General features: G+C 37.8%; 1 protein-coding gene across 1 annotated transcript; it reads right to left on the bottom strand.

The window, feature by feature from the left end:
- Positions 1 to 45: 45 nt before the first annotated feature.
- LOC121317722 (WD repeat and coiled-coil-containing protein-like) lies at positions 46 to 6,292 on the bottom strand. The gene is made up of 4 exons (XM_041253870.1): positions 3,521 to 6,292; positions 2,912 to 3,032; positions 1,354 to 1,550; positions 46 to 75 (listed from the first exon to the last, which is right to left on the bottom strand). Exons 1-4 carry the CDS (start codon positions 5,408 to 5,410, stop codon positions 46 to 48), a joined length of 2,238 nt encoding a protein of 745 aa, XP_041109804.1. The 5' UTR covers positions 5,411 to 6,292.
- Positions 6,293 to 12,802: the final 6,510 nt, after the last annotated feature.

Below are 12,802 nucleotides of genomic sequence, written 5' to 3'. Positions count from 1 at the left end.
GTCATATCCAGTTATTCAGAAGCACTGCAGAGTGGATTACTGTGTTTACATGCTGCGGGTGAGCACACTGTACACCTGTATAAAGGAATAAGCAGCTTGCCGTAGAAACCTGGGGCAGATGCAAGTCTAACTAAAACAAGTTGACAAGAATATAAAAGATTTTACTATCTAGGCTGCTAATGTTGATGACAGTCTAGTAAACCTGGGCATTGATGGGTTCATTAAATTAGACAAATACTTTAAACTAGGGGTATGTAACCATGAAAAAAGTATTGCGGCAAGTATAAAATGCACCACACTACGATACCACAAGTTCACAGTTGATATTAATTTGGCAATAGGAAATGCATACAGTACCTTACATATACAGGTTATTTACATATCAGCTATAAGTTTTTAACATCACAAAAACTAACATACAAAACTGTTTTCAAGCCCAATCCATTTCTACCGTCGACGTATCTGCACAGTAAATTCTTCTGTTAATGCAGATTCACTCCCCAGTGTCTGCTAGTGGAAATGCTTTCATGAAAGAACTTTGTTCTCACTCACACACCTATTATATTGTTCTTGCAAGGCTTGTTCTCTACAAACCACCTGAATTAGGCATAAATTACAATTTGGAGTGAAGTAAGCTTTCTTATCCTTCATAGGATAGGATTAAGCTGAAACTATTGGTTAATAATTCGGTAGCAGTGTAAAATCCATATTTTTCCCAGCTTCTACTCGCCTGTGGATCACAAAATACACATAAATTCTTTGTGCTCCATGACCTTTCAACCAGTTTATCAAAGTGAAAAACAGACATTATGATGGTAAACAATATTTCCTTCAGTGGTTAATTTTCATTGCAGCCATTCTGAATCAGCCTGATGAATGTCATATTGCATTAAACTGAGAAAAAAACTTGACCAAAACGCCACTTCAAAATATAGTTGCCAAAAACATTAAAAAAATTATACCGTACCGAATCAAAAGTAGGTAATATGTTCAGTTATGCTTGTCAAGGTTGTTGCTGAAAACCTAGTTTTCCCTAATATTCTGACCAAAAGCACTTGGAACCAACCCCAAGTTTATGCATTTTATAAAAGAATAGATTTTATATATAATCTTTATAAAAGAATATATTTTATATATAAAAATTTGATTTTATATATATTAGATAGATATAAGATATATATATATATATATATATATAATATATATATATCGTGCTGTGTGTGTGTCGTGTGGGTGTGTGACAATATATATATTTAAAATTTAATAAGATTTTTAGATTAAAAATCTAATTTATAGTCAGGGAGTGAACAAATATATAGCCACGTTATGCAATAAAAAATTATGAGTCAATACTCCATCTTTTCTGTAGTAAAAAGGTTGCTGTTGAACAACATTTAAGTGTGGAGATTCTGACTGTGACATCTTGGCACTGTAGGAAGGCAGCGAGACAGTTTTCACCCTCCCATCTCTAACTGTTATTTCATCCTTCGGTTTGAACGTTAACGGAACAAAGCCTTCACCATCAGCAACCAGAACTATCCAGAGAGCGCCTATAAGGGAATAGAAATATTACAGATAATCTTAAACAAAATGAAAAACATACACTGAATACTTATATACATGTATAAGGGAGGTATGGAATGTATGGATACTTGGCTAATGACATCAGTAATGCTTATATTTATAGTTATGTTTAAATAGTGCATGAAAATACAGTATATAATACATATTTAATGTGAAATTGACTATACTAATGAAACTTGCTACTAAGGTTGTATGTGTTATAGTATATTTTGTCTGGTACATAAAAGTATTAGATATGTTAAAACAAATACATTGTGGCTTATGACTTAAACACAAAAATGATACCAATCCACTGTAAACGTTTGTCAGTGAAGTTTTCCTTCTATATCAGACATCCACATCTGAATGCACTGTATACTGTATGTTAATCAAGTAAACCTTTCATTTGACAACTATGGTAAAAGTAGGTTTAGCTACAAACAGATCCTGTTTTTGTTAGCCTTTACACAGCACTGAACTGTAGTTTGCTAACCAGGAGTCCACAGTTCCAAATTAGTCAAAGGATGACCGGTGTGCCATAAGCGGATTTGATTTTAAACCCTACATCTAATCTTTGTGTTTAATCTTTAATTTTCTGCTGCCTCTCTTAAGCTCTACAGAACAACACAGTTCTAAAACACGACTTTTCCAAACTACATGTAATGTGCTTGAGAGATTCCGTACGCATAAGTTATGGGCCCGCTATTAGATTGTCCCTTGAATGGTCTCTTAATATGGTCTCTTAATACGTGTGTGTGTGTGTGTGTGTTGTTTATTGTACAAATACATACGGAAAGGTCTTTACCAGTACATAAAAATCAGCTACACTAGAAAATTACTACCCCCCAACCCTACTTAATCACTCTGAGGAGATTCCCCTGCAACTGGAGAGCTCAGGATCAGGGATAGCATGTTTACCTCTTGGCCAACTGCCAGCAAAACTACAGCATCCTCCATTGACACAGGAACTGGTTCAGGACTTGCCCAACTAATACAATATTGTTCACTGGTTAAATCGTGCAATAGGCTTTAACTGCCATAGTGATTTCATTCTTTTCAGATTGCTGCACCAGCTCCTACTGATAGGGACCCTTGGTCAGGTGCTGCAGCTATGGCAGTGCCTGTAAAGAAAGAGTACTTTTCTTTGTATTGAAACTGTGCTCTCTCTTCTGCAGCAGGTACTGTGTACAGCATTAGAACTCTGATGAATATACTCGAACTCCGATATGATATACAGCAAGTATACCGCACCTGTGAAGATCCTGATGAATTCTTTAATTTCTAGGTTTTCAGAGACCCCATTTTAAACTAAAACCTATGGTAAAAACAGAAACAGTGTACAGCTTACCATGTGACATTTCCACAACTGAGAGATTAAACAGCAATTGGACCACTCGCAGGGACAGCTTGCCTTCACACAGCAGCACAGGCCTTCTCTCATCGATGAATACATTTTCAGAAAGCTGCTTCTGTAGATTTAGGGAAAAAGGCAAGTCATGAGCACAAACTGTCATTCTGAAGATGCTGATCTCTCTGAGTCTCTTTGTTCACTCCCAATACTGTTAGATATGTCATCAATTACTGTAAATGTACACCCTCCCCTGTGCCCTGTCACTAAAGTGCATGTTCTCAGAGACTGAAAGGGGCGTGATAGTACTGTGCCACTCTTTACTGACTAAAATATAATTTAAAAAATAAATAAAATAATAATAATAATAATAATAATAATAATAATAATAATAATAATAATAATAATAATAATAATACACAACCCTATCTAGGGCAACTGTGTCAATTTACAGAGAAAATAATACATTAACTAAAATAATGTATTAAAAAGTGTAGTATACTGTCGAACAGATTACACTGAACCAAGCAGCTATAAGGTTTACCAATAATAATGCTGCCCACTATTTAGCCTACTTTCTTATTTAATAGCTTATGTTACATCACTTACATGACAAGTGATGTTAATAAAGTGGGGCTCAGAAGATGCTGGGTAGTCTCCAGAGGATTTCTTTCCATTTCGAGTGAAGTCTGTGATTTCCGAGAGGCACTGCTGTACCTCTAAAAACCTGACGAACAACCGTTCCAGGTTGTACGACAGCTGCTCCACATTTTTGTCCTTTGGCATGCTGTTACTCGTTGGGATGGTTGGCACACAATTGAGTCTTTCTGCCTCTAATCGAGGAGAGCTTGGCCTGCTGGGTTCCCCGCAAAACATCCCCATCATATTCAGACCTGTTGACCGGTTTACAGGCTCTGCATCGAAATGTTCACTGGCGATTATTTTGTCTGTAAGGTCTGTCGCTGGGCTCTCCTCACTCTTGACTTCTTCGATGAGCTTTCTCCTGCTGCTGGGAGGCTGGATGGCAGTATTTCCTGGCAGCAGTAGCTCTTTCCCCATCGCCTGATCTTCCTTAGACAGGTTTTCAAAGTACTTCATAATGCCTGGGATGCTGACCCCTGAGTCGAAGACGGATTGTAGAGATTGAGCAGATCCTGTCGAGGAACAAGATTCTTTGTCGTAAATTAGTTCTTTGGTCATTAGTCTGATGATGTACTTGTCTGTGTTTGAGGATGGGAGGAAAGCAGGGTCGTTTGACTTCTGCTTCCCAACTAGAAGCAACAGCATTTTGTCATTCAAGAAGCAAACCCCCTTAGGCCTCTCGTTTTTCTGAAGTTGGATCTGCTGTATATTGGGCATGGCAGAGGAGGTCACACTGTAGACTAGCACCATGTTGCACATATTGGAGGCCACTGCCACAGTATGGGCTTTAGAATCAAAGGCGATTATGTCAGGGACCAGAATACCAGGGATGCTTACTTTTCTTGTGGTGGTCACCTTTCTTTCAAACGTCACCAAGATCAGGTGCGAAGAGTCCTGGCCAGTTCCAGTAACGTGGTCTCTGCGCTTCAAGTGAATGAGCGGATTAGGATCAGACTTCCTGTGGTTTGCAAGGATATGAGTTATGTCCAGAGGGCCAGATGATATAGAGGAAGCTATTGAATTTACAGCCAGGGATCTTTCAGAGTCAATAGACTGTCTTCTTAAATCAAATAATCTGTCTTCATCCACACCCAGTACTGAAGACTGAGATGGTAAAGACCCTGTTTCTGTACCGGTTGGGATATCAAAAGCAATTCCAGCATTGAGACCACAAATCTTATCTAAAGGTAGCTCGGTCGCAACAACAACTTGGGCATCCATTGTAGACTCTATAGCACAGATGTATCCTCCAACGTCAAATATCGGACAAAAAGAACAGGCGCTGAGACTCTTCTGAATATCATTCCAAATGTACGAGTGGAGAGCACTCCCTATAGCAACTACCAGTCGCGTGCCGTCTTTTGTCCAGCATGCACAGTGTATCTGTCCACTAGTTTTTATGTCTGCTTTCACCCTGCGATTGTCCGTCCTGACAGTAAATAAGACTGATGCATCCCTTTTTGTCACTACTGCAAGGACATCCTTTTTGGGGTGCCACACGCAACCCTGGGAGAGCACAGGAAAAGGCTCTCCTATTTCACACGTCTGCGTGCACAGGAGTTTGTTCTGCTCCTGAGTGCTGAGCTGGAGCTGCCACACAATAACATGCTTCTTGTGCTGGACAGCAAGAAGGGCTGGGGAGTCTGTGCAGCAGGCAGGTCCCCAAAATAGTCCAACAACGTGTTCGAATTGCCCAATGACATTGGCATCACCAAACTTAGGCTCCCCATTGACAAAGTACATGGCTGTTAGTCCTACCTGCCTGCCATCCGTCCAGGCAATGCCATGAACAGGGTGAATAGCTTGATTTAAAGCATTAAGACCATTCCTTAAGAGCTTTGCCTCGCCAAGTTCCATCCTTCCTTAAAAAGAAAAAAGAAAACTAGGAGAAAAAAGATAAAACTATCATCAGATGAAAAGAATCAAAAGCTGGACCACATTTTCAAGAAGAATCCCATCCAGTACTTTCAAACTTGAAGCACATTATCAAAGATGCAAACTGTATGCAGTTTTATGAGACTACAAAATGCCTCTTAGACCTGTCTCTTCCAATGAAGTGTTTAATCCTAGCCATGTGTACAGTGCCACACCAAGGTCTGAGCTGATTATGCTGAAATAACCCAACTCAGGCTCTTAAAAACATGCCTTTCTGATATTTTAGAAATGAAAGAGGGCAGTTTCATTTAATCCCTTTAGCCTTGTACATGCTTAAGAGTAGCTGAGTATTTAAAAAAAATAAGGAAAAAAGAATCACTCAGTACGTTTACATAGCACAAGTATGAAGTATTTGGAATACTAGAATATTCTGAATGTTATGTATATGTGCAGGCGGAATTCTTTTATTCCTTTCATATTGTGTTTACATGGTAAATGAAATATTCCTTTTATGACATTAATGCGTACCTTGCGTCCCACTGCAAACCAAAAGAGTGCTGATTGTAGAATAGTTTGTTGTTTGTTGTAAAGAGCTGGTGGTGTGGACATATATTTCTGTTATTTGTTTTTGTTTTTTCTGATATGGGATCTGATATTTTGAGATTGTGTAGCTTGTAGGTCTTAATTCAGTACAATTTGTTCACACAGACATGCACGCTTATGTCTTTATTAATATAACAAGGAGACAGATTGAAGATGAGTTGCCCCTGTTTAGCCAAGCACATCATCAACAGAGCCTACAGTAAACAAATGCACAGTAAAATAATAACCATAGTAAATAAATAAAGCAAATACTCTGTGTGTGGTGTGTGTGTATGTATGTATGTATGTATGTATGTATCTATCTATCTATATATATATATATATATATATATATATATATATATATATATATATATATATATATATATATATTATCATCATATGTATAGTTGCTTTTTCAAAAAGCATTTGATTGAATTAATTGTAATTGTACATAAACAAATAAACACGTCCGCTGTTTTTAAATTTTGATGTATATTTTCAGATCTACCATCTATTCATATTTGTTTTCTGTATGTTATGTTGTGCTCACATTTTAAGTGCATTTTATACTATAACTACAGCATCCCGATACGTGAGTGAGCTTGTAACTTCCTTCGAATTTTAAAGTGTATCAGTAAATACTTCCTGTAAAAACTACAATAAGTATGGGGCAGATTATTCGTATATTTTATTGCGGAAAACTAGGATCCCTGGTGATGACATACTGATAGGATTTTCCTTCAGTCTCGTCAGGGTAACTTTCTTCTTCAAATCCGATGTCCACACCACGCCGGTGAGACAGTGCACCCCTTACATAATAAATACATTGCTCCTTTTTGTTCGGTAATTTTTGCTACTTACTAGTGATATACAGCGCTACACTTAATAAAACACTGAATATAACACCTAGTTTTTTATACACCTATCGTCCATTTTGTAATACGAGTACAAAGTTATGTGAATAAACACACCTACAGCAAAAGTAAAAATGTGGGAAAAGCTTGCAAAGAGGAACATTTACAATATGTGCTTGTTTCTTCTAGTTTTAAAATGTTAAGCTCGGGGTTTTTTTGCCCATCGTTTCCTCTTTACATCGCATGACGTGCACATGTTAAAGCACACTGCTGCGCTGAAGGGGTGCACTCTCTCACGGGAGGCACTTTCGCATGCTACGCGGTGTCGGTGAAGATGTGGTATTGTTATGATTAACATAACTGCCTAGCAACCACCAGTACTACAAACGTTTTGTGCAAGCAAAGACGACACCGTTGTATTACAAAAAAGCGTGCGTGATTTGGTGATGAAGGTATTGCTGTATATTTATTTCGTTTTTACATTTGTAATTTACAAATATAACTTTGCTGAATGTCATTCATCAGCAGCAACTACTCGGGTACGCATTTTGTCAGCACGAGTACAATAATCTTCACTATGGCCTCCCACCTACAGTGCTATGAGATACTGGCGAATTGCACATACATAAAAATATAAGACAGCATACACATAGATTGACACTGCACACGCATCACGTACACTTACCTTACATAACTAACACACCAAATGTTCCTATCAAAAAACCCTCATCCGCAAGACGGGTATAAAAGAGGATCAACATCCGTTTAGGCTAAGAGCTCTGGGAAGTGTAGTTCTTTAGCTCAGTTCTGAAGTTGCGTTTGCAGAGTATGGTCGCTTGTGGGTGCACAGAGCATGATGTGACAGTACAGGAAACATAAAATGTAGCGAGTTTGCTGTGGTCGGATATTAAAACAACTCCACAGTCAAAATGTAATGAAAAATATATTTAAGGTCCCTGACTTTAATTTATTTCCGAATTTACCTCAAATGCACGAACTTCCGCCCCTTCTGTTTACATTATTTAGCTTCTATTCCTCAGATACATGAATAAACTGAGACATTTTACCTGTTTTACTTTATTATAACTGCATATTCTAGTTAAATGCATGAACTGACGCGCACATATAAAATTAAGATGAATTCGCTTTAAAAAAAAAAAAAAGTTAATGTAACGATCAGCGCATTTGTGTTTATTTACTGTAATTTTCGCGGGCTCTGTGCTTTCTGGCGCCAGGGTTGCCAATTATTTTTACTTAGTTGTGACATCACAGTCACTTCTGATGTTGTTCTCCATTTTAACAAATAGCAACTACACTATTTGCAATTGTAACTTTTTGTGTTGTATGTGTTTAACTAAACTAAAAAGATTGCTCTTAACAGAAGCCATCTCAGTTGAATCAGAGTGTTTCACACTTGTAAATCCATCTCAGTTACATAAGTGAGCAGGAGGATGATGTGCAAATCTAGTTCTGAGAGGTCCATATGGGTACATGGGAAGCCATCTTGAGGCAGGGAATGCAATTTAAAAGTTTTAAAAAGTGGTCAAAATGTAAAAATAATAAAATTAAAATTAAAAGTCCTTAAAAAGGTCCTTATTATTTAAGGCTCAATTAAATTGTTGACATGTTTCCAGGATTTTCTGGCAGGTTGAGTATTTGTTGTCAATGTTTTTAGACTGGCTAGGTGCCCTGGCATTGGGGAGTCTCATTTAGGTGGCTAATTCTCAATTGCCCATTAATAATAGAGCCATGTCCCAGGCCTGTGGATTTTAGAGATCCAAAGCTGTTGTGACATCACAATCACTTCTGATGTTCTCCATTTTAACAAATAGCAACTACACTATTTGCAATTGTAACTTTTTGTGTTGTATGTGTTTAACTAAATGTTCACCTGCAATACGAACCAGTCAATCATTCATTTTCTTTAATCAAGTAAAACCCTTGAGAACAAATTATAATTTGCAATAACGCCTGTTACGAGTATGCCTTTTAGAAAGTTTGTATCCCAAAGTAATACGCTACCTATAAAGAAATGTACATCATAGCCACAGATATAGATGCCTGCTGTTATATACTATTTAGTAAAAGTGATGTAACACAGAGGATCAATTGCAACGAACTAAAAGGAGCATACTTACTGGGGGATGATTCCGTGGTTAGTACGCAAGTTAATACCAATCGCAACGAACTATAGCCTCGAGATGTTTCCTGTTGCTTATTAAAATGTGTCTCAATTGCAACGAAGCCAATGTAACTGCTGTTGCCCTTAGAGGATACTAATTTAGTCCAGCAATTTCTGTAGACACTTTTATCCAAGGCGATTTACAGAGTGTGAACTATGCATCAACTGCAGAGTCACTTACAACAACTTCTCACCTGAAAGACGGAGCACAAGGAGGTTTAAAGTGACTTGCTCAGAGTCACACAATGCGCGAGGCAGGATTTGAACCAGGGACCTTCTGGTTACCAGGCCTTTACATTAAATACACCACACAGCCTCCTGTATATAGGTGTTTAAATATTATAAATATATATATATATATACACATACACACACACACACACACACACACACACACACACACACACATATATATATATATATATATATACACATACACACACACACACACACACACACATATATATATATATATATATATATATATATATATAGTGTAGCGTGCATGGGGGTAGGCAGCAGCAGGGCTGGTAGGTAATGTAATCACAAAGGAGCCGGCTCTTTTGTACAGCGGTATTGGCGCTGTGCTTCAGTGCAAGAGAGCCTGGGTTCGCCCCCACCCTCCACCTCTGTGTGGATTGCTGCGCCCTGTGTGAAGCGCCTGCCTGCGTTAACCTAATTTGCTACAATATAATATGTCTTGTACAGTCTTATACAAATCAACTTTTGAAATGACTTGGCAGACACTTGTGGTATCGTACTAACTGGAAAAAATATGGATAATCCCAAAATGTTTTGAAAACTTTTATGAAACTGAACTGTTCCTAACAACAAATTATATAAAATGATTAAAATCTTCTGGGGGGAATGCACGAAAACATTTGCAACAAAACCAGTTTAATCTTTATTCAACTTAACTTAGGCCTATTTTATTTAAAAAATAAATAAATTAAAAAATTAAAAATAAACAAGAAATAATTCCAGTATGACTTTCCAGTGTCTCTACTTTCAGCCTCTGCCAAAGGGAAGGCAGCATTAAATCTGCTTCCAAGTGTATTCCATGCAGCTGTGCGCTGCAGAATTGCCATGGAATCCTTTTAGCCATCCTCCACAGTTTCAATAAAATCTTTTATACACTCTATGAAATAAAAGTGGGGGAGTACATGGCATGACCACCAGTGGCAGATGAAAGCTGAAGGGGCTCTGTGGTGCCTCGCATGTCTGGAGCATGGGCGCCTCCTGGACGTGTGCCCCTGGGATGACCCCCTCTTTATGGCCTTCAATCGAGGTGAGGTGGAGACCACAGACTTTCAGCTATTAAATACCTCTGCTTGTCTTGATGCAGATTTAATAGAAAATGCATCGTTTGCCACCAAATTCTTACAAATCCCTCCAGATCCCACTTTTGGCAAAAATCACTGATGGGGGCAAAATTATTTTGCAACAACACCCACCGACACAAACGGGGGAAAAAATAACAACGTTTTTGTCACAAGCCTACCAGTGTTTAATAATGGTAATTTCCTGGCTGAACAAAATCTATGGAAAAATAACTTTTATGACAACATGGAAAGAGGCGCACTGTATTTGTAGGCGCACAAAATTGGTGCACTGTATTTCATGTGTTTTTTTTACAGTGTACATTGGAATATGTCTCACTTCCTGTGTAATAAGGCTCTTCAAAGTAGTTTTCCTGTGGACCCTCAAAGGGAAGCAGCCACAATGCTTATCTAGAGAAGTGCTTGGGAGTGGTTGTCGTGAGCCTGCAGTCTGTTAATAGATCTTCAGTTTGGTTGCTCGTAATGCATTCACTTTAATGATTTTCTTATGATAATCACAATGGTACTTCACTAATCTATATCTGAAATGTGGTGTGCTATTCAGCAATCTTTAACATGAGTTATTGAATGTCTGTTTTTAATAATTAACTTATGTTTTGTAACATTTTCAAAGAAACAAACAACAGACTACTGTGGAGCAGCAATTATATTATGTAACTTGTGGTAGATCCATACTGGTTGGATACACAGGTATATGGGCGAAAAAAAGGGGAAACACCTGCTATAACACTGTCAGTAGGATGAAGAGCTGCCGTGTACATCCAGTGTGAAACTGTGAAAGGCTGTAACATGGATCAATATGGGAGCTGAGACAGCAGTGGTCTGTATGTATATTGGAAATATGTTTTGATGCTTTAGCCCCTTGTTGCTGGGTGATTGTGTGGATGTGTATTTGAGAATTACACTGAGGAAAATCAGGTAATTTAACATGGGCGAACATTCATTGGTCAGATGAAGAATTTTAACGGGTAATGAAAAAAATCTCCTTTACCGAAAACTCAACCGGTTTCTGAAGCACACTTTTGTCTTTCGTGAGCTCTTGCAGCACTTCAGTGGACATGATTGGTTATTACGGGGTTTAAAAATAATTTGCAACAAGTAGAACATAGAGGACGCATAGCAACAGGGCTCGGACCGCGATGTGAAGTGGCTGTTGAGTGGAGAAGGTACAGATTTCAGAAAATGTGACTGAGATTGTTTTTATCTTTAATCTACAGTAATTATGCAATTGAGTATCAACAAATCTCTCCTGGGTACTTGACCAGGGTACAGATAATTGAGATAGGGCTATAATAAGACAACTATATATTATATGCTCATGCTCATTTACAAAGGATACATAAACGTTTTTCAGAAATTTTAGATTACTGCTAAACTGATATTATGAATTCTAACATTTAGCGTTTTTATCCATCTGTTCCATGCATAAACATTAACGATAATCCCCTCTAATACCAAGTATAGAAAACATGAACAAATACGTATGCTACATCTGTACTCTCCAATTACACCCACACAAATGTGTTTTAGACTTGCAAAAAATTACTCTTAACAGAAGCCATCTCAGTTGAATCAGAGTGTTTCACACTTGTAAATCCATCTCAGTTACATAAGTGAGCAGGAGGATGATGTGCAAATCTGGTTCTGAGAGGTCCATGCGGGTACATGGGAAGCCATCTTGAGGCAGGGAATGCAATTTAAAAGTTTTAAAGAGTGGTCAAATTGTAAAAATATTAACATTAAATTAAAATTAAAAGTCCTTAAAAAGGTCCTTATTATTTAAGGCTCAATTAAATTGTTGACATGTTTCCAGGATTTTCTGGCAGGTTGAGTATTTGTTGTTAATGTTTTTAGACTGGCAAGGTGCCCTGGCATTGGGGAGTCTCATTTAGGTGGCTAATTCTCAATTGCCCATTAATAATAGAGCCATGTCCCAGGCCTGTGGATTTTAGAGAGCCAAAGCTTTTTTCCTAATTAATATAAACCAAATGTTCTGTTTATTATTGGTAATGCTATGAAAAAAAACACCCAACTGTTCTGCATAACACATTTATTCTTAAACTGTAGCTGCTCCTTACATTTCTTTTTTTCCCCTGGAGATTATTCTATTTAGGGCTTTCAATTAATTTTTATTTCACATTATATTACAATATGTAATTTCTAGATCTCTTTTTTTTTAACTCTTTCCTTACCCTATAATGGAAATTATATCTGTTGGAGACATAGCTTCAAAATCTCTTTTCCCCTTTGCAACATCAGCCTGCTTGCAGCGCCAGCCCTTCAAAGTCCAACCTCCACAAAACCAAAAGTCCCGCCTCTGTATTTTTTTGGGGACTATGATTGGAGCCAACAAACAGTTTCGACGGCACTTATGCAGAGAATGCCATCTGTAATTGCAGAATAGAAGCCGTCA

Source organism: Polyodon spathula, chromosome 6 (genome assembly GCF_017654505.1).
Source record: "Polyodon spathula isolate WHYD16114869_AA chromosome 6, ASM1765450v1, whole genome shotgun sequence".
Lineage (NCBI taxonomy): Eukaryota > Metazoa > Chordata > Actinopteri > Acipenseriformes > Polyodontidae > Polyodon > Polyodon spathula.
The sequence above is the reverse complement of the archived record's forward strand: the minus strand, read 5'-3'. Positions and strand labels throughout refer to the sequence as shown.

Excerpts from the sequence above, each read along its gene's own strand:
- LOC121317722 (XM_041253870.1), bottom strand. The coding sequence starts at position 5,410 with ATGGAACTTGGCGAGGCAAAGCTCTTAAGGAATGGTCTTAATGCTTTA. Across the intron at positions 3,033-3,520 it reads TTATTAACATCACTTGTCAT|AAGCAGCTTTCTGAAAATGT; the intron begins GTAAGTGATGTA and ends CTAAATCTACAG. Across the intron at positions 76-1,353 it reads TTTACTACAGAAAAGATGGA|GTGTACAGTGTGCTCACCCG; the intron begins GTATTGACTCAT and ends TCCTTTATACAG.